At 45.7% G+C, this 21311-nt stretch overlaps 1 protein-coding gene across 11 annotated transcripts in view; it reads right to left on the bottom strand.

Moving 5' to 3' along the window:
* ST3GAL3 (ST3 beta-galactoside alpha-2,3-sialyltransferase 3) overlaps positions 1 to 21311 on the bottom strand; it is a 355629-nt gene that overhangs the window by 295273 nt on the left and 39045 nt on the right. For all 11 annotated transcript variants that reach the window (XM_075002696.1, XM_075002691.1, XM_075002688.1 and 8 more), the window contains exon 2: positions 21135 to 21279. In XM_075002696.1, the coding sequence (XP_074858797.1) occupies positions 21135 to 21255 (121 nt within the window). In that variant the 5' untranslated portion in view covers positions 21256 to 21279. The remainder of the gene's footprint in view (positions 1 to 21134; positions 21280 to 21311) is intronic.

Genomic DNA, 21311 nt, shown 5'->3' with positions numbered 1-21311 from the left:
ACCTTGAAGGGCCCATTCCAGGCCGCTTGCAGCTTGTTCCGCCGCACAGGTATAAGGACCATTACTTGATCCCCGGTGGCATAGGCTCGGGCCCTGGCGTTACGGTTATACCAGACCTTTTGCTTCCTTTGGGCCATGGAGAGGTTCTCCCTGGCCAGGCCCATGAGCTTGGTGAGTTTTTCCCGGAAGGTTAGTACATACTGTACCACTGACTCCCCTTCAGGAGAGGCCGTCCCCTTCCACTTTTTTCTGAGCAAGTCCAAGGGTCCCCGTACCCTCCTTTCATACAGCAGCTTAAACGGGGAGAACCCCGTGGATTCCTGGGGCACCTCCCTGTATGCAAACAGCAGGTGGGGTAAGTACTTGTCCCAGTTATGGGGGTATTGATTTATGAAGGTTTTCAGCATCTGCTTTAGAGTCCCATTGAACCTCTCCACCAGCCCATTGGTTTGCGGGTGGTAGGCTGTGGCCCAGGTGTGCCGGACCCCACACTTGTCCCACAAGCTTTGCAGTAGGGCCGACATGAAGTTGGACCCCTGATTTGTGAGGACCTCCTTGGGGAACCCCACTCTGCTGAAAATGGACAGCAGTGCATCAGCCACGGTGTCAGCGTTGATAGAGGTTAAGGCCACTGCTTCTGGGTATCGCGTGGCAAAATTTACCACTACCAAAATATATTTTTTCCCCGAACGCGTTGCCTTGCTGAAGGGGCCCACTATGTTTATAGCCACTTTTTGGAAAGGCTCCTCTATGATGGGCAGTGGCCTCAAGGCAGCTTTCCCCTTGTCCCGGCTCTTCCCCACCCTCTGGCAGGGATCGCAGGACAGGCAATACAGACGGACAGCTGCAAAGATCCCTGGCCAGAAAAAGTTCTGTAACAACCTTTTCCTGGTGCGGTGGATCCCCTGGTGTCCTGCGAGCGGGATATCATGGGCTAGGTACAGCAACCTGCGCCGGTACTTTTGGGGAACCACCAGTTGCCTCTGGACCTTCCATGGCTCCGCTTTGCGTCTGGGAGCCCATTCCCGGTACAGGAATCCCTTTTCCCACAGGAATTTTTTCCTGCAGCCCTTCCCCAGCTGTGGAGCTGGGCTGAGACTGGCCAGTTCCCTCAGCTTTTGCAAGGAGGGGTCTCTCTGCTGCTCTGCCTGGAATTCTTCCGCTTGGGCAGGAGCGGATGCTACTTCCCCATCCCTGCCTGGCTCCAGCATCCCTGGCCTGTGAGATCTGGTTTTTGGGGGCCCCCTTTCTCTCAGGGTTGGCCCCTGTGGCTTTGGCTGGGCCTGTACCCCTGAATCTGGGGAGCGCACCCCTCGTTTTCTTTGGCTACGGGTCAGGACCAGGGCACGAGGGCGTTCACCTTGCCAGTTCTTCAGGTTAGCCCCCATCAGTACATTTGCCGGCAAATGGCTGTGCACGCCCACTTTCTTGGGGCCTTCCTTCTTCCCCCATTTCAGGTGCACCCTCGCCATGGGCACCTTGAAAGGGGTCCCATCAATTTCTGTTATCGTTAGGTGGGAATCGGGTATCATGCAGCCCGCTGCCACCACCCCGGGTCGGGCCAGCGTCACGTCAGCGCCTGTGTCCCAGAACCCCGTGACCTTTTTCCCGTTTACCTCGAGGTGTTTGAGACGCTTGCTCCACAGAGGTAGCGCTGCCCCCACTCTGTAAACTGGCCTCTGAGCATTTGGTCCCCCTGAGGAGCTGGTCTGTGGGGCGGATTCGGCCCAAGCCGAGTGCCCATTGTCAGCACCACCCGCCTTGGCCGCCAGCCCCTCTGACTTCTGGGACCCCACCCAGTTGACTTCATGACCCCCCGGCCTGCTCAACCTGTGTGGGAGCCTGGGGCACTGGGCTGCTCTATGCCCCTTTCGCCCACAGCGGTAACAGCCTGGGTCTTGTTGTGTCCCTCGGGCCGGCTGCTTTGTCCGGGCTCTGTTTGGCTCTTTGGGGGGTGGGTGGCTGGCCCCTCTTTCCTGGGCTTGCCCAAGAGGTGGTCCCCTCTGTCGTACAGTTAGGGACCAGTCTCTTTGAGATTCTCGGTTTTTCCAGGACTCCCTCTCCCTCCGGGACTCCCTCTCTCTCCGAGACTCCCTCTCTTTGTGGGGCTCACTTTCAAACCTGGCCCGGCTGTTTGTGAAGTTATCTGCCAGTTTCCCTGCATTATGTGAGTCCCCTGGCTTCCGGTTCACGAGCCACACCCTCAGGTCAGGTGCGCACATCTCGTAGAATCGCTCCACGACCGCCAGCTCGATCAGGTCCTCTATGGACTGGACTTCCATTCCGAATGCCCACTTTTGGTAGTATTGCTTCAGGCGGGCGGTTGTATTTACATGGGTTTCCTCTGGCCTCTTCTGCGCCTCCTGGAACTTCTTTTTGTACATCTCTGGAGTCAGCCCGAACTTATGCAGCAGGGCCTGTTTGAACCGTTCATAGTCCCCAGGCTGCAGCCCCTCCAGCTGGCTGAGCACCGCTGCGCCCTTCCGGCCCAGCAAGGGGGTGAGGTGCCGGAGCCACTCATCTGGGGGAACCTCATGCAACTCACAGGCTCGCTCGAAGGCGGTAAGGAACTCGTCCATGTCCCCTGGGTCCTGACACTGGGCCAGCACACGCGTCTTCAAGTGACTGGCCACCCCGAGCCGTCTGGCCCTCTCCCCGCTTACCGCAGCTGGGGCCTCTTGGCATCTCGCCTCTGCCATGGTTCGCTCATGCTCCCGCTCTCGCTCTCTCTCCTCACGCTCTTGCTCTCTCTCCTTCCGTTCTCGTTCTTTCTCCTCCCGCTGTGTCTCTTGTAGCTGGCGCTCGTGCTCACGCTCTCTTTCTCGTTCCTGTCGCTCATGCTCACGCTCTCTTTCCCGTTCCTGGTGCTCCAGTTCCTTTAATTTCACCTCGAGTTCCAGCCGTTGCAGCTCTGCGGTGGGGGACTCTGCCCGCGATGGACCACCGCTAGCTGAGCGCGACCTGGCGGGCACCGCGTCTGTCTGACGGCGTCGAGCCCCCGCTCCTGTCGGAGAATCCGAAATGCTTCCCGAGGCTGACCGGCCACTTTCTGCCGGGACAGGCTCTGCCCCCCCGGATCGGTCATTCTCTTCCAGCTGTGCAATCAGCTGGGCCTTGGTCGCCTTCCCCACGGTCAGGCCCCTCTCTCTGCACAGCCCCGCTAGCTCTGCCTTCAGGAGTCGGGTATAATCCATCTCCCCGCTATCTCCCGGGGTATCCACTCACCAGCAGCAGCTGCAGGAATGGCTCTGTTCTCCCTCTGACTCTTGTGAGACTCCTTCCTTCTCTGGTGCTTAGTCAGCCACTGCTGGGAGCTCATCCGTGGGTGCAGTGCATCCCACTTCTGACACCAGTGTGATGGGGTTTAGGGGTCCCCCTGCACTGCACCCCGCCCGCTGGCAGGAGAGACTCTCACTTAGCAGGCACAACAGCAGGTTTATTAGGCAACAGATGTCCAGTTTTTTACAGAAGCAACAGCATAGCCGCCAGAGACAGTTCTTTCAACCTGTCCTGGGGGGAAGACCCCGAGGGGTGCCCCTCTGGGGTGTAGCTTTCCCCCTCCTCAGGCTGGCTGCCTTCCAGCTCTCCCTTTTCCTAGCCTCTAACTGCCGCCCCCGATTTAAAACCCAGCTCAGCTCCTTCCTGCTCTTTGTTCAGGCAGAGGTGTTATCTGCCAGTTGTAGCCCCAGGGTCATCCTTAGCCACTGGGAGCTGCTGCTTGCCTTGGACATCCAGCCTGACTCGCACATGCACCCCCCCCACTCCATTACAAGATCAATACAGACAGGATCGAACTAGAGAATATAGAGAAGTTCACCGGGAGCAACATGATGATCTTTACTGTATAAAGGAAATAGTGACTAGAATAGAAAAAGCAAGAGCAAGTTTGAAGGTGATGGATAAGATCTGGAAAAGCAAAGCGATTAGCTTAGGAACGAAGCTGAGCATCTTGAAAACATATATATTCAGCAGCACATTGTACAGATGTGAGACATGGGTGATAACAAAAGATTCAAAGAGAAGAATATTGGCATTCAAGAGGAGTTGTTAAAGAAAAATGTAGAGAACAGGATGCATGCCGAAGGTCATCAACGAGGAATTATATAGGAAGATACAGCCAAAAGAGAACCTACTACAAAAGGTTATACAACAGAAGTTACAGCTATTCAGGCATATCTGCAGTGTGAATGACTAATGAAAAGTCACAACCCTGGTATTCGGCATAACAGACTGTTTGAATAGGAGAGGCAGACTCCACAGAGAATGGGTAGATGACATAGTAGATTGGTGCGGAGCTAGTCTACAGAAACTAAGCCGCTCTGCACTGATAGGGAAAGATGAAAGGAAACAGTGAGGAAGGTATCAGATAACAACGGGCATGGAACCCATGGTTGTTGATGATGATGAAGTACCTAAAAGGGTATTACAAGGAGAAGGAGGAAAAATTATTCTCCTTACCCGCTAAAAATAGGTCAAGAAGCAATGGGCTTAAATTGCAGCAAGGAAGGGTTAGATTGGACATTAGGAAAAACTTCCTGTCAGAGTGGTTAATTACTGAAATAAAATTGCCTAGGATGGTTGTAGAATCTCCATCACTGGAAATATTTGAGAACAGGTGAGATAAATATGCAACAGGGATGATATAGATAGTGCTAGGTCCTACCATGACGGTAGGGGACTGGACTTGATGACCTCTTGAGGTCCCTTCCAGTTCTAGTACTTTATGATTCTGTCCTCTGGATAGCACAACCTTACATGTACTTTGCACACTGAAAAGACGACACTATTTTGCATGCCTAACTAAAAATGTCATGGCACTCCAGGATCCAGACCTTAGTCTCCCTGCCCAAGCCGGCAGCTTGGAGAGCATAGGGGTTGGCACTTCACCCTTTGTAGTCCTCCAGTGGGGTCACCTGTGCACTACCCTGTGTGCAATGAAGCTAAGTCGGTCTAAATTTTATATGTAGACCAGACCTAAGCAAGAATTCTGATCTCTACCCTAGGAAGCAGGCAAGCATCCTCCATTTTACAGGTGAAACAACACATCATACAACTCACTTTTGACATGGCAAAGGACAGAACCCAGGTGTTTTAAGTGTCAGGTGGCAAGATCCACCACTTCTCCCTCACTCGTGAAGAGTAAAACAGAATTATGACACTAAATGCAGATGATTTTGGAGATTTTAAGGTTTTTTGGTTTTGTCATCTGTACTATGCACGGGATAGTGCGTTTCTGAGAATAACTGGGTTTATTTCATGTTTTGTATAATTTAGAAAGTGGCAAGGAGGCCAACCTTGTCACAAGTCACTGACTTGAATTCCAGAATAATCATACTAAATGAATCTTAAAAGTAACATGATAAAATTATGATAAAAGTAACATGATAAAAAACAAGCAGTCCTGTAGCACCTTAAAGACTAATAACTTTATTTACTAGGTAATAAGAAAATTTTACCCGAAGAAGTGGGTTTTACCCATGAAAGCTTATCTAAGGAAGGACAGGAAATGATCTGCAGAGAACGTAAATGGCATTTTGGCAAATAAATAAATATATAAAATTTAACCAGAGAGTAGAAATAAAATTGCAGATTTGATCTGCATGCAACAGAAAGAAGCTAACAATCCCTTTTAACGATACACTGCCACTGGATAAATAAAAGAACAATACTCAGGTAGGTTTAAACACAGGAGCAGAAAAAAGATCTGTTGCCCTCAAGTGGTATGTTACGATAATTGCAAACACTTCACTAAACCCAGTCCAAGTAGGATTTTTTTCTACTGCTATAAACCCAGCAGTTACACTAGCTTCATAAACATAAAAGAATCTCTAAAACCACAAAAAAGCCGGAGAACAAAATCACCAAGCCAAAGAGAGAAAATAAAAGTCTTCAAGCAGAAATGCAAATAGTTTTAATATGTTTTACAAACATGCCATTTTTAAAATCTTTGTTCATATAAAGAAATGAGACCGAAGAATGAGGTAAAGAAAAGAGGTCAGTGCTGAAAGTAGTAATAGTTCTCAGAGATATAATAAAAGGCAGAATCTAGAGTTGCCAAGGAAGTAGGTAATTGACTGTCAGCAATCACCACAAAACTGCTAACACTTTTCTCACAAATATATACAGCTCCTCAAAACCCACTCCCAGTATAGCCACTGATTTTACATGACAAGCAACTAGGTTGACAGCTGAGCAAATATTCATACTGTTTTGCAAACCTCAAACTGTCCCAGGTTCAAAAACAACAAGAAGTCCTGTGGCACCTTATAGACTAACACATATTTTGGAACAAAAAGCAGTCAAGTAGCACTTTAAAGACTAGCAAAATAATTTATTAGGTGAGCTTTCGTGGGACAGACCCACTTCTTCAGACCATAGCCAGACCAGAACAGACTTAATATTTAAGGCACAGAGAACCAAAAACAGTAATCAAGGAGGACAAAAAAAAAAAAGAATGATCAAGGTAAGCAAATCAGAGAGTGGAGGGGTGGGGGGGGGGAGGAAGGTCAAGAATTAGATTAAATCAAGCATGCAAACGACCCCCATAGTGACTCAGAAAATTCCCATCCCAGTGCAAACCACGTTAATGTGCCGAATTTGAATATAAGAGAGAGCTTGGCTGTTTCCCTTTGAATTGTGGTGCAAAAAAAATTTTTCAGTAACGCGCATACTCTTAAGTCATTAACATAAGAACGGCCATACTGGATCAGACCAAAGGTCCATCTAGCGCAGTATCCTGTCTGCCGACAGTAACCAATGCCAGGTGTCCCAGAGGAGGTGAACCAAAGACAATGATCAAGCAATTTGTCTCCTGCCGTCCATCTCCCGCCTTCGACAAAAGGCTAGGCACCACACCTTACCCCTTGCTAATAGCCATCTATGGACCTAACCTCCAACTATTTATTGAGCTCTTTTTTAAACTCTAAACTCCCACTCCATTAAAAAGTTGACTAACTGGTTTGTGGATCTAGAGTGTTTTGATGTCTGTTTTGTGCCCGTTAACCCTTTATCTAAGGGAGTTGGAAGTCTGTCCAATATACAAAGCATCTGGGCATTGTTGGCACATGATGGCATGTATGATGTTAGTTGAGGAGCATGAGAAAGTGCCCGTGATTCTGTGAATAACCTGGTTAGGTCCAGTGATGGCATTTCCAGAGAAGAAATGCGGACAAAGCTGGCAGCGGGCTTTGTTGCAAGGAAAGGTTCCAGGACTTGTCTGTAGGAGAGACCAGGCCTGTCACCTAGGGCCTTCTGGAGTGTGGCATCCTGATTAAGATGACATACCTGTTCTCTCCTACAGACAACCTCCCAACCTTATGAGGATCCTCACCAACAGCCACAGTCTATACCCCAGGAATACCAGCCCTAGAACCTTTCCTTGCAACAAAGCCCGCTGTCTTTTATATTCAAATTCGGCACGTTAACACGTGCTTTGAACCAGGATGGGAATTTTCTGAGTCACTATAGGGGCTTGTCTGCATACTTAGCTCAATCTAATTCTTGACCTACCCCCTGACCCCTCCACTCTCTGATTCGCTCACCTTGATCATTTTTTTTTGTCCTCCTTGATTACTGTTTTTGGTTCTTTGTGCCTTAAATATTGAGTCTGTTCTGGTCTGGCTATGGTCTGAAGAAGTGGGTCTGTCCCACGAAAGCTCACATAATAAATTATTTTGCTAGTCTTTAAAGTGCTACTTGACTGCTTTTTGTTTTGGTAGTGTATAGACTAGCACAGCTCCCTCTCTGTTACATATTTTGGAGCATAAGCTTTTGTGGGCAAAGACCTGCTTTGCCAAATGCATGAGTGCGGGGGTTTCAGAGGAGGATTCAAAGAGGGGGTCTCAGTAAAGCGGGGGCAGAGCCGACAAAGTCTAATCAGTCAGGGTGAAGATGGCTCATTATCCATAGTTCATGTGGAGTTGTGAACATCAAGAGAGGAGAAGACAAGTCAGTTCATCACAGGGGATGTAGCCCATTGTCAGATGCTAATGTGAAGTTAGTATCACAGATGTAGTCATGCTAGTCTGCATCTTATAGACTAACAGATATTTTGGAGCATCAGCTGTTGTGGGCAAAGACCGGCTTCATCAGATGCATGAGTCATGTGGAGGTGGAACATCAAGAGCAGAGAAACTGCTTTTGTAATGGGCCAACCATTCCCAGACTCTGTTCAATCCTTGGTTGATGGAGTCACATTTGCAAATGAATTGCAGCTCAGAAATTTCTCTTTCCATTTTATTTTTGAAATTTTTTTGTTGTAGGGCTGCTACTTTTAAATCTGTTACTGAGTGTCTGGGGAGACTGAAGTGTTCTCCTACAGGTTTTTGTATGTAACCGTTCCTGATATCTGATATATGTCCGTTTATTCTTTTACATAGAGACTATCCAGTTTGGCCAATGTAACTTGCAGTGGGGCATTGATGGCACATGATGGCATATATTATATTAGTAGGTGTGCAGGTAAAGGAGTCCCTAATGGTATGGTTAATGTTAGGTCCTGGTATGATATCACTGGTGTAGATATGTGAGCAGAGTTGGCAGGGATTGGTTCCAGGTTTAGAGTTACTGTGTTGCGATCTATAGTTGCTGGTGAAAATTTGTTTAAGGTTGGCAGGCTGTTTTCTTGTTGTTTTTGAAGATACAGACTAACACTGCTACCTCTCTGATACTTGTCCCAGGTTTAGCTTAGTTCTATCATATACTTTGACAAATTTCAAACTTTTCTTCTAACAAAATCTTTAATAAACTTTAACAGATTATTTATGCTCCTTTGGGGGAACAAAGAGTGAAGAAAGGTAGCTGTCACAGTGCCTCTCCATGCTTTATGAAAATTGACTTCTGAATATGCATACGCATAACTCCAAGATGCCATATGCAAAACAGGTCATATAACATATAATTTCAAGTTATAATCTACTAAATCTGAACATCCTATTTTTGTCCATGTGTCATTTTTATGTGTGAAGTTAGAAATATGAAGTATGCATCAGGTTTTAATTCTAAATGTGCTAATGAGGGCCATTAAGTGATACTTTAGAAACTTAAGTATCAGAGGGGTAGCCGTGTTAGTCTGGATCTGTAGAGCAACGAAGGGTCCTGTGGCACCTTATAGACTAACAGAAAAGTTTAGAGCATGAGCTTTCGTGAGTTAACTCACTTCTTCAGATGCTGGTCTGAAGAAGCATCTGAAGAAGTGAGTTAACTCACGAAAGCTCATGCTCTAAACTTTTCTGTTAGTCTATAAGGTGCCACAGGACCCTTCGTTGCTCTTTAGAAACTTAGTGACTCAGTACTCAAACCAATGACCCATGAATGGTTATATTTTCCCTGTAAGCACAAACTATGGTTGGACCTAGGAAGACATCTGATCATGCCACCTGGTACTGGAATCCATCCTGAAATTCATATTTTTCCATGGGGACGAGGAGACTGAACAAAAAAATTCCCACCCTAGGGGGAAATCTATTTAACGAGTGGAAAGTAATCACTTCTTTGTCTTCACCTGACCTTTGAAATTGCCTCGCCTACCCTAAGAGGATACACATGAAGAAACCTGAAAATCCAGAACTCTAAAGAAGTCTGAAGAGCTGTAGACCCAGCCCAGAATAAAGATCATCTCTAACCTGAAGCATTTTACTTGAGATAAGAACAACTGTGTATGGTAAGAATTTGCATTCAACAAGTTTCTTGGTATGTTAGCATTAGCTGGCATCTTTTGTTCATTGTAATTTAATAACTTACTGTGCTCTGTTTTCACTTGCAATCACTTAAATTCTATTTTTTATACTTAATAAAACACTTTTGTTTACTATCAAGCCCAGTGTAAATAACTTACCTGGGATGGGGGGAGCAACCACAGTACATATGTCTCTTTCACTGTTAAAAGGGGCAAATATCTCTATGAATAGACATTTGGGGTTTTGGTCCCTTTTAGGGGTTGGTTTCCTTGGTGCTATCAGCAGCCTTATAGCTTAGCCCTCCCAGAGCCAAGCTGGTTCACAGTCCACGTTGCTTTGCACGTCCCTTGACTGGGGGAGACCAGAGCTTCTATCCCAGCAAGACAGGTAGCGGAGAGCCCCAGAGGGCAGGAATGTGGTCTTAGTGCCTTGATCAGCCCAGTGACAATCCCAAGGGGACTTCTGTGATCAAACCCATCACAATAGCTATAGGGCACCTCCCTCATTGAAACGGTACAACTACTAAAGGGATACTACATAAAACAATGATCTAGAAAACACTACATAAAACAGCAGTAATTAATCCATCGGAAACCAGGCTTTTTAGCCTTCTAGACAGGTTTCAATCTCATTGATAGTCAATTCAAATGGTCCTTAAAATTAATGAAACTGAAATTTCTACCAATTTCAGGTTCCGTATTACCAGCTATATTCACCACAAGCATAGATACCTGACTGGTGCATTATCACCTCAGATATCCTGGATTTATGAAAGCATACTTCCACTGCTTTTTGTTCTTCCTCTCATTGAAGATGTGCTGGTAACTCCTCATCTCCTCTCATCACTGTATCACAATTGTCAGAAACTTGGCTTTCTGCTAACAAGAAATTTTTGACACCATAAGGTAGAAGAAGACAAGAGAGTGGCAAATAAATACAAACAAAGGTAGCTTGGGTTTCTCTAGCATTCAAAGCATTCCTCTGAAGCAGCATCATGTGAAACGTGACATAAAACATTGTAAAGGGATGTAGTTAATCAACGAGCAAGACTTTTTTTTATTTTTTAAAACAAGGAAGTTGCATAAAACTATTTTGAAAAACTAAGCTTAGAACTCAAGTTAGGAAACATCAAGTTACTTGTGCCTCTGTGTGTATTGTTTTATGATATAGTCTTTAATTGCATGAAAACATACTATTTCTCAAATTACAGCAACAAATACGCATTTGTCTGATTCACACAGCAACAAACAGAAGTCTGCACCTGTAACAGGAAAACGTGATCATGCGATTAAAGACTACCTTTAATGCATGTACACAAAAGGAACAGAGCTGCAGCAGTGCAGGCAGACATAACTTGAATATTTCCCAACTTTTGAATACACTCATGCCTTGCTACATGAGCGCAATTGGTTCCCAACTTTCTGCTCATAGGGATGTCAGCTGTACACTTGCTTTGGTCTGCTGAAACCTTCTTCTGAACCACAACAAATTGTGCAATGTCAACAGCAAGGTCAAGTCATCACACGTGCATCAAGGACAAAAGACCAAACCTTTAGTCCTGGACAGACAGTTCTGGCTCAGGATTATGCTTCTGGAGCTAAATGGGTTCCTGCCACTGTCATCACTCAAACAGGAACTGTTTCCTGTACTGTCTGGACTTCAGAGCATCACATCTGGCACCAGCATGTAGATCAACTTTTGTCAGATTATGCCAGCCTCAGGACACATCTCCAGTTGAATCGCCTGATGCAAATGTTCAGGCTGGTTTGTCTTGATGGTCCCATCCAGACTTGGTATTTGTAAATCACATTGTTCACTCCCTTCCTTCACAGGCCATGGGAAGAACAGGAAGCTATATGTTGCACTCAACATGCTCCTAATACTTGCCACTCTGCATTAAGAAAAGAAATAAGATCAAATCTCATGCTTCAGAGCTCCACATAGATGTTTTAAGAGGTAAGGAAAGCAATTTTCTTCTGCCTTCTCATTCATACCTGATGCACAACTAGCCTGATATACTCTTGGGTCCATGTTCCCCTGGCCTCAGCTGACGGGACATGGAATATAATGGACTAGTGCTCAGAGAATCCTACTTCTTAAATGCCTGGCTAGTGCACTTTGCTCATATAAGAAGGGTCCAACTCACCAGATTTTGTCTTGGGAAGGAATTCCCCTGCAAATCAGACTGCCAGGGATCTTGGGAGGACCTTCACCATCCACTGCCTCTACATCATGGATTCCTGCTATGCTCATCTAAGTTTACTCCAGCTAATCAATTCCCTGCCAGGGCAGAGGCCTTCAGCATTGGTGGCATCTCTCCTGTTCTCTGCCTATGGCACGCAATATTTAGTTTCCTGAGAACTGCAATGCTTTAGTCTAGCTAAAGTCATTGAGCCCAGTATAAAGATACCTGGGTGAAGAGCCCAGGTTACACAGCAGGTCAGATGAAACAATCTTATAGCCTCTTCTGGTCTTAACCTTGATGGAACCCTAACTCTGTTCAGGAGGCTTTCTGGCTATGCATCTTTCTTTAGTTCAAACAGTAGAGCGAGTGCTTGGAGAGCCAAAGGTTAAAGCCTAATCAAGCCAGATTCCTTACAGCATTGTCACTGTATTGTTATTCACACTCATCTGTAACATCTGTGTTCACAAGCACATTCAAATGTACTGAAAAAAGAGACTACAGTACACACAAAGGTCTGAGAACTAGGCCACTTTCAGGGCACACAGCTTTCACTGTACTCCATACCACTCCATGCCAAGCATAATGTAAGAGTTAAATTCACTAGAAATCAATGTCTGTCCCTGGAGAGAGCACAGATGGATCAATCATCAGGATCAGAGTGAAATTTCACTTTCCTGGTAGCAAAAAGAATGAAGCACAGTGGCAAAGGAGACGAACACTGTACCACACCACAAAAGCTAACGAGTCAGTCAGTCAGCTGATAAATGCACTGGTTGTAGAAGATGGAGAAAGATGATATAGAATTACATAAAAAACACAGTATGTTTAGGGCAACAAGTCAAAAACTTAAGTTAGTAAATGTCAACCTTAATTCTCCTCTTTCACATATATTCTGTACAGTCAATTATATGGTAAGGGCACACACTGAATAATAATGATAAAAAGAACACTAAATCCCTGGGCAACCTTAATTTTGGCATTTCTTATAATTTCAAAACTTAACTTTGCAACGTTAACTTTCTTTGCACAGTAACAGAGAGTAAGCCATGGTAGCCTAGACACTATCAAAACAAAAAGCAGTCAAGTAGCACTTTAAAGACTAGCAAAATAGTTTATTAGGTGAGCTTTCGTGGGACAGACCCACTTCTTCAGACCATAGCCAGACCAGAACAGACTCAATATTTAAGACACAGAGAACCAAAAACAGTAAGCAAGGAGGACAAATCAGAAAAAGATAATCAAGGTGAGCAAATCAGAGTGGAGGGGTGGGGGGGAAGATCAAGAATTAGATTGAGCCAAGTATGCAGACGAGCCCCTATAGTGACAGGTTTTTGTACGACGGCTCCCCAGAGTTTGTGGGGGTTTTAAATATAAAGTAAACTTCATACTTATTCTTTGAAAAAAGGGTATGGGGAAAGAAGACTCATTACATGTACCACACATACACTTATACTCCAAGGCAGCAGTGTCCAATAAGAATTCAAAGATCACCACACTTATGGTTGTCATCCTTTTATATTCGCCACAGACCCCCCCCCATGCCCTTCACCTCCCCCGGAGCCAGGCTCCTCTAGCCACCCCCCCAGCTCTAAATAAATGCCCTTCCCGAGAGCCACACCCCCAACCTGCCACCCCCGCTCTATTCTAAATCAATGCTGGTGACTCACCAGAGCCACCACTGCTGGTGAGGCCAACACCACCAGCGCAGCCAGGGCTGGAGCTGCTGCCACCATGTGCTTCTCCCACCAAGCAGTGGGGCCCATGGGCAGATGGCACTCACCGGGTGCGGCTCTAGGAGGAGCTGCATTTAAAGGCTCCAAGAGCACCAGAGCCAGAATTGCCACAGTGCAGTGTCCTGTGCGCCACATGAGGCAAGTGGAGAATGCACTGGACACCACGGATCTGAGGAGAACCTGGGGCTTGCCTAGACTTAGGAAAGCTTGCATTTTTACACCAGTATCTGTAAATTCTCTTTTGGATCAATAAGACAAGGAGTAATGTTCCTGGTAACATCTTTCCTACTAACAGATAAGAGTAGAAAGGAGTTATCAGCCTGTTGGATCAGTGAGTTGCATCTTAAAACAGGTTGCTTTGCTGTCTATTTGTACACCTGCTACTTCATCCTGAATTCATCTCATTGTGTCTGGGCATTGCAGAGGTCTGAAACCTGCTCAGAAAACAAGTCCTTTAGAAGCTATTATACTGTGCTGTGTCCTGTAGTAACCAACAGCTTTGTGAATTCAGATGTTAAATACTGGAGATCTGGGACGTCACGTCTACTGACTTAAAAGGATGATTAAAAAGGTAAGCATTTGTCTTTACAATATAAAGAATCACGTTAGACTTAAAAGTATCAGTCATTTTAGAATCACAAGCAAGAATCATTGAACCAGAAACAAACCTCAAGATGTCACCAAGTCCAGTCCTCTACACCTGTGGCAAGAACAAGCACCATCATCCCTGGCAGGTAAGAGCATATCACACACAAAGCTGAATGAACAAAAGACAAATCCACGCAAAGAACGTCAAGGATATTTAGAGAGTCTATGCTTAAATCTTGCCATTCACCACATACAGTACAAAGCACAGATAGCATAAGTAAATTTAAAATCAGACTGTGTTGTGTTTAGGTAGGTTCTGGAAAGCCTCCATACTTCTTGGTACTGTTAAAAACACACACAAAAACTAAACAAAAAGGAAGATACATTGCATTCTCAGACAGATTGTGCCATTGCATCTTACCACAGTGCATTCATTTAAAAACCTCAGTCAGTCTGTGACTTCCATTCTGAGTTGAAGCACTTCCCACAGGTTATTAATAAACTGGGGCTATTAATATTTATATTGCACTTGCACCTAACGGCCCCAATCAGGACTGACGCTCCATTGTGCTGGCTGCAGAACACATGCAAAGACGACCCCTGCCCAAAAGGGCTAACAATTTTCTAATCCACACTAATAAGGCGTATAAATAATATCATAAGGGGGAGCTGAGTGCTTATGAGCTCACTGACTCAGCCATCAGACAAGATGATGCTTCAGCCTTATAAAACCAGTAGCCTGAGAGAATAGAGCAAGCCACGAACAGAGCCGCTACCAGATGGAGTTAGCCTGGAAAGCATCCGAGAGCAGCTAAGGTGAGGATGGAATTAGAGGGTTTGAACTGTGAGCTGGTGGGGTGAGCATCTGTGTGCCTGTCTGTGACCATTTAGTTGAACTGGTGCTAGTTGAAGAGACTGCTTGACCATGTGTTTGTCAGTTTGAAAAGTGTGAATTGGGAGTGCTTTGCTATAGGTGGACCTTGAGTGGTCAAATGGCTTGCAGCTAAGGCTGCCATTCACTGACTTGTAGGTGAGGCTTTGAGCCAGATCCCCTGCTTCAGCCTTATAAAACCAGCAGCAAGAGTGAACAGAGTGAGACGCTCACAGACAGAGTTCACCTTCGGGGAGCCTCAGACAAGTTGTGGGTTTCTTTTTCTTTTTTTCTCCTCTCTGTTCTCTGCCTCAGGGCACAGTACGCACAACTGAGGAGTCTCTCTGAACAGAGTATGATCATGAGAGATCAGCTGCTGCGACCTGCATAGGATGTGCCATGTTTGTCTTCCTCCCAGGGGACAGAAGTGACTTCACCTGCACAAAGGGCAAGCTGGTCTCTATTTTGGAAGAGAAGAGTAGAGAACTATAGGCCCAGGTATCAACCCTGCATTCCACCAGAGAAAATGAACACCATCTGGACAGAAGTCAGCAGGTAATACTGCAGGCACAGCATGCGGAAGAACTGGAGAGGACAGTGCAGAACAAGCAAAAAAACTGGCGGCATGAGACCTTCAGGAGAAGACAAAACAACTCAGGAATCCCAACCAGATAAAGGTACGTAATCATTTTTGGATTCGCTCCACAGATTCTATGATGGAGAATCCTTTGGAAGAAACCTCTGGGGGAAGGGATCAGCAGGAGACCCCATAGGCCAGAAGGCATGGGATGCATTGTCCTAAGGATGAGAGTTCCACAAACACCACTCCCAAGAGGAAGAGACGGGTGGTGCTAGTGGTGGAGGTCACGAACTCCCTCCTAAAGGGGACTGAATCATCCACCTTTCATCCTGACTAGGAAACTAGACAAACATGCTGTTTGCCTGGAGCCAAAATTCAGGATGTGACCAAGAAACTTCTGAGGTGGATCAAGCCATCGAACCACAACCCATTCCTACTTCTCCACATAGGAACCAATGATACTGGCAAGAATGACCTTGAGAGTGTCACTGCGGATTATTTTTTGCCTCAGTCTTTGTGGACAAAGATAGGTCCCACACTACGGTGCTAGACAATGCAACATGGGAAGGAACGAGTTATGAGCTATCTAGAAAAACTAGATGTACACAAATCCATGGGTCTAGATTTAATGCATCCAAGGGTACTGAGGGAATTGGCAGACATCGTTGCCGAGCCTTTGGCCATTATCTTTGAAGACTCTTGGAGATCGGGAGGGATCCTGGATGACTGGAAAAAGGCAAACGTAGTGCCCTTCTTTAAAAGAGGAAAGGAGGACAATCCAGGGAACTACAGCCTCACCTCAATCCCTGGGAAATTAACAGAGGGAATCCTCAAGGAATCCATTTTGGGGCACTTGGAAGAGGGGAAAGTGATCAAAAGTAGTCAACATGGATTCACTAAGGGTAAGTCCTGCCTGACCAATCTGATTAGCTTCTATGACGAGGTAACAATCTCTATGGACGTGGGAAAGTCACTGGATGTGATATACCTTTACTTCAACAAAACTTTTGACACAGTCTCCCACAACATTCTTGCCCATAAATTAAGGAAGTATGGATTGGACACATGGACTATAAGATGGCTAGAAAACCGGCTTGATGGTCAGGCCCAACAAGAAGTGGTCAATGCCTCAATATCTGGATGGTGGTTGGTTTCAAGCAGAGTGCCACAAGGCTCCTCTCTCAGGCTGGTGATGTTCAACATCTTTATTAATGACCTGGATGAAGGACTCGATTGCACCCTCAGCAAGTTTGCAGACAACACAAAGCTAGGGGGAGAGGTAGATACATTGGAGGATAGAGATAGGATCCAGAGTGACCTGGATAAACTGGAGAATTGGGCCAAAAGAAATCTGATGCAGGAGAAGTTTAGAGTCCTGCACTTGGGACAGAAGAATCCCAAGCATTGTTACAGGCTGAGGACCAACTGGCTCAGCAGCAGTACAGTGGAAAGGGACCTAGGGGTTATGGTGGCTGAAAAGCTGGATATGAGTAAACAGTGGGCCCTTGTAAACCAGAAGGCTAACGGCAGACTGGGGTGCATTAGGAGGAGAATTTTGAGCAGATCTAGAGAGGTTGTTGTTCCCCTCTATTCGGCACTGGTGAGGCCACATCTGGAACATTGTGTCCAGTTTTGGCCCCCTCAGTACAAAAAGGATGAGGATGTTCTGGAGCAGATTCAACAGAGGGCAACAAAAATGATTAAGGGGCTGGAGCACGTGACCTGTGAGGAGGGGCTGAGGGATTTGGGTTTGTTTAACTTACAGAAGAGAAGACTGAGGGGAGATTTAATAGCAGCCTTCAACTTCCTGAAGGGGAGCGCTAAAGAGGATGGTGAGAAACTGTTCTCAGTGATGTCAGGTGGCAGAACAAGGAGCGATGGTCTGAAGTTACAGAGGGAGAGGTGTAGGTTGGATATTAGGAAAAACTATTTCCCCAGGAGGAGGTGAAGCACTGGAATGTGTTACCTAGAGAGGTGGTGGATTCTCCATCCCTAGAGATTTTTAAGTCCTGGCTCGACAAGGTCCTGGCTGGGATGACTTAGTTGGGGTTGATCCTGCTTGAAGCAGGGGGCTGGACTAAATGAAACTCCTGTAGTCCTTTCCAGCCCTGTGATTCTATGATGATTACGTGTTGCTTGGAAGAAGGATAAGGGAGTTTGGGGCACAAGTTGTGCTCTCACCCATCTTCCTTGTTGAAGGAAAAGGTCCCAGTAGAGACTGAAGAATTCTGGAAGTAAATGTGTGATTGTGCAGGTGGTGTCAAAGAGGGGTCTTTAGTTTCTTCAACCATGGGATGCTGTTCAGGGCAGAGGATTCATAGGAAGAGCTGCAATCCGCCTAACAGACAGAGGAAGGAGCATCTTTGCAAACAGGCTTGCAAACCTAGTGAGTAGAGATTTAAACTAGGTTTGTCGGGGTACAGTGACCTAAGCCCTGAAGTAAGTGGAGACATGGGATACCAGGAAGAAATACAAGAAGGACCCCAGAATTGTACTAGGAAGCAAGGCAATCTTCAGCGTGTGCACACAAACACAAGAAGTCGGAGAAACAAACAGGAAGAACTGGAAGTCTTGGGCAGAAAGACCTATGAAGTGATTGCAATAATGGAGACTTGATGAGACAATTCATATAAGTGGAGCCATGGAAGGTTACAAAGTGTTCGGGAAGGACAGGCGGGAAGGAAAAGTGGAGGAGTTGCACTGTATGTTAGAGAGCAGTACGATCGCTCAGAGCTCCAGTATAAAGCAGAAGAAAAGCCTACTGAGAGTCTTTGGGTTAAGTTTAGAGGTGGCAGTAACAAGGGCGATGCTACAGTGAGTTTCTACTGTAGACCACTGGATCACGTAGAGGAGGCAGATGAGGTTTTCTTTGGACTATTAATGGAAGCTGCCACATCATAGGCCCTGGTTCTCACAGGGGACTGCAATCACCTAGGTGTCTGCTGGAGGACCAATAAAGCAGCACACAGACAATCCAGGAAGTTTTGGAGAATGTTAGGGACAACTTCCTGGCACAAGTGCTTCAAGAACCAACTAGGGGCCTTGCTCAGCTTGACCCGCTGCTCACAAACATGGAGGAATTGGTAGGGGAAGTAAATGTGGGTGGCAACCTGGGCAGCAGTGATCAGGACATGTTCGAGTGCAGGACCTTGACCAAAGGAAGAAAGAAGAGCAGCAGAATACAGACCCTGGACTTCAGAAAAACAGATTTTGACTCCCTCAGGGAACTGATGGGCAGGATCCCCTTGGAAGCTAACATGAAGAGGAAAGGAATCCAGGAGAGCTGGCTATATTTTAAAGAAGGCCTACAGAAGGCACAAGAACATACTATCCCAATGTGCAGTAAGAAGAGCAACTATGGAAAATCTTTAGTGAGCTTAAACATAAAAAGGAAACTTACAGAAAGCGGAAACTTGGGCAGATGATGAGGGACAAGTATAAATATATTGCTTGAACATGCAATCAGGAAGGCCAAAGCACAACTGGAGTTGCAGCTAGCAAGGGATGTAAAAGGCAACAAAAAGGCTTCTATGGGCACGTTAGCAATAAGAAGGTGTAAAGGAGAAGGCCTGGGGCTGTTCCTGAATGGGGAACGTAACCTAATGGTAGATGATATGGAAAAACTTGAAATTACTCAATGCTTTTTTCGCCTCTGTTGTCACAGACAAGGTCAGCTCCCAGACTGCTGCTTTGGGTAGCACAGTATGTGGAGGAGGTGAGCAGCCTTCAGTGTGGAAAGAACAGGTTAAGAACTATTTAGAAAAGCTGGCCATAGACAAATCCACTGGACCAGATCAAATGCATCCGACGGTGCTGAGGGAGCTAGGTGATCTTATTGCAGAACCACTGGCCATTATCTCCAAAAACTCCTGGTGATCGAGGGGAGGTCCCGGACGATTGGAAAAAGGCAAAATGTAGTGTGCATCTCTTAAAAAAAAAAAGGGGGGGGTGGGGAGCATCCAGGGAACTACAGACCTTTCAGCCTCACCGCAGTCCCTGGAAAAGTCACGGAGAACATCCTCAAGGCATCCATTCTGAAGCACTTAGAATAGAGGACAGCGATCAGGAATAGTCAACATGGATTCACCAAAGGCAAACCATGCCTGACCCACCCTGCTTGCCTTCTGTGATGAAGTAACTGGCTCTATGATATGGGAAAGGCAGAAGATGTGATATACCTGGACTTTAGCAAAGCTTTTGATACAGTCTCCCACAGTATTCTTGCCAGCAAGTTAAAAAGTATGGATTGGATAAATGGATTGTAAGGTGGACAGAAAGCTGGTTAGATCATCTGGCTCAATGGGTTGTGATCAACGGCTTGATGTCTGGCTGGCAATTGGTATCAAGTGGAGTCCCTCACATTTCGGTCCTGGGGCCAGTTTTGTTCAACATCTTCATTAATGACCTGGATGAGGGGATAGATTACACCCTCAGCAAGTTCACAGATGACACTAAGTTAGGGGGAGAGGTGGATACACGGGAGGATAGAGATAAAGTCCAGAGAGACCTAGACAGATTGGAGGATTCAGCCAAGAGAAACCTGATGAGGTTCAACAAGGACAAGTGCACTGTCCTTCACTTAAGAATCCCAAAAACTTCTACTGGTTGGAGACTGACTGGCTAAGCAGCAGTTCCGCAGAAAAGGACCTTGGCATGAGAAGGCTAATGGCATAATGGGATACATTAGTAAGAGCATTGCCAGCAGATCTAGGGAAGTGATTATTCCCCTTTATTCAGCACCAGAGAGGCGACATCTGGAATATTGTGTCCAATTCTGCCCACCCACCCCCAATTATAAAAAGGATGTGTGGATGCACTGGAAAAAAGTGTCCAGGGGAGGGAAACAAAATGATTGGGGGCTGGAGCACATGAATTATGAGGGATTTAGGCTGATTAAAAAGTTAGGAAGAGCTTTTTCAGTTGGATAGAGGAGACATCCTTCATTCAATGTGACATAACTAACAAGTACTGAAGATAGTGGAGAAAGGGAAAATGAAGATAGATGTAAGGAGGAAATAAGGAGATGCTAGATAATGAATGTAAAAAGTCAGCAATGGAAAGAAGAGCCTGCTGAAGTAATTCAAAATCACCTGGAGAGAGAGTACCTGGCTTTACCTGTTTGACACAAACCAAAAGGTTCAAAAATGCACAAACTCACCCCAGAACAGACACAAATAATTCCAAAGATCAATTAGTTTAGGCAATATAATTAAGGATCCCATAACCACAAAACAAACTAAACATAAAAATTGCAAGCCTATAACTGGCAGATTAAACGCATGAACTTTGTTTGTGTACCCATTGATAATCCCAAGATATAAAGAGTATCTGTAAGTAGTTACAAATTCAATCCTTATAGTATGAGAAATGCTGCAGCAATTGATTATTCCTATCATGCTGCCATCATCAAACTTGAAACAAACAACACCAAACCCATATCACCATGTAACCACTACTTCATGGGCATTAGAAGAGTACCAGCAAGAATTCCTATACTTACTTGTGTCCTCCCATCTGAGAAGGTGCAGCTTCCATGCAGAGTAATAAAGAAATCCAAGTACCAGAAAGAGACAAAGGGCTAGCAGCAGGTTACGCATAAATACCAACAGTCCCATCTTCATACAAAATTTGCTCTTCTACATGACCTGGAGGAGAAAAACAGTTGAACCTTGAACCA

The sequence above is a fragment of the Carettochelys insculpta genome, chromosome 9, assembly GCF_033958435.1.
Source record: "Carettochelys insculpta isolate YL-2023 chromosome 9, ASM3395843v1, whole genome shotgun sequence".
NCBI lineage: Eukaryota > Metazoa > Chordata > Testudines > Carettochelyidae > Carettochelys > Carettochelys insculpta.
This window is presented reverse-complemented; position numbering and strand designations above follow the sequence as displayed.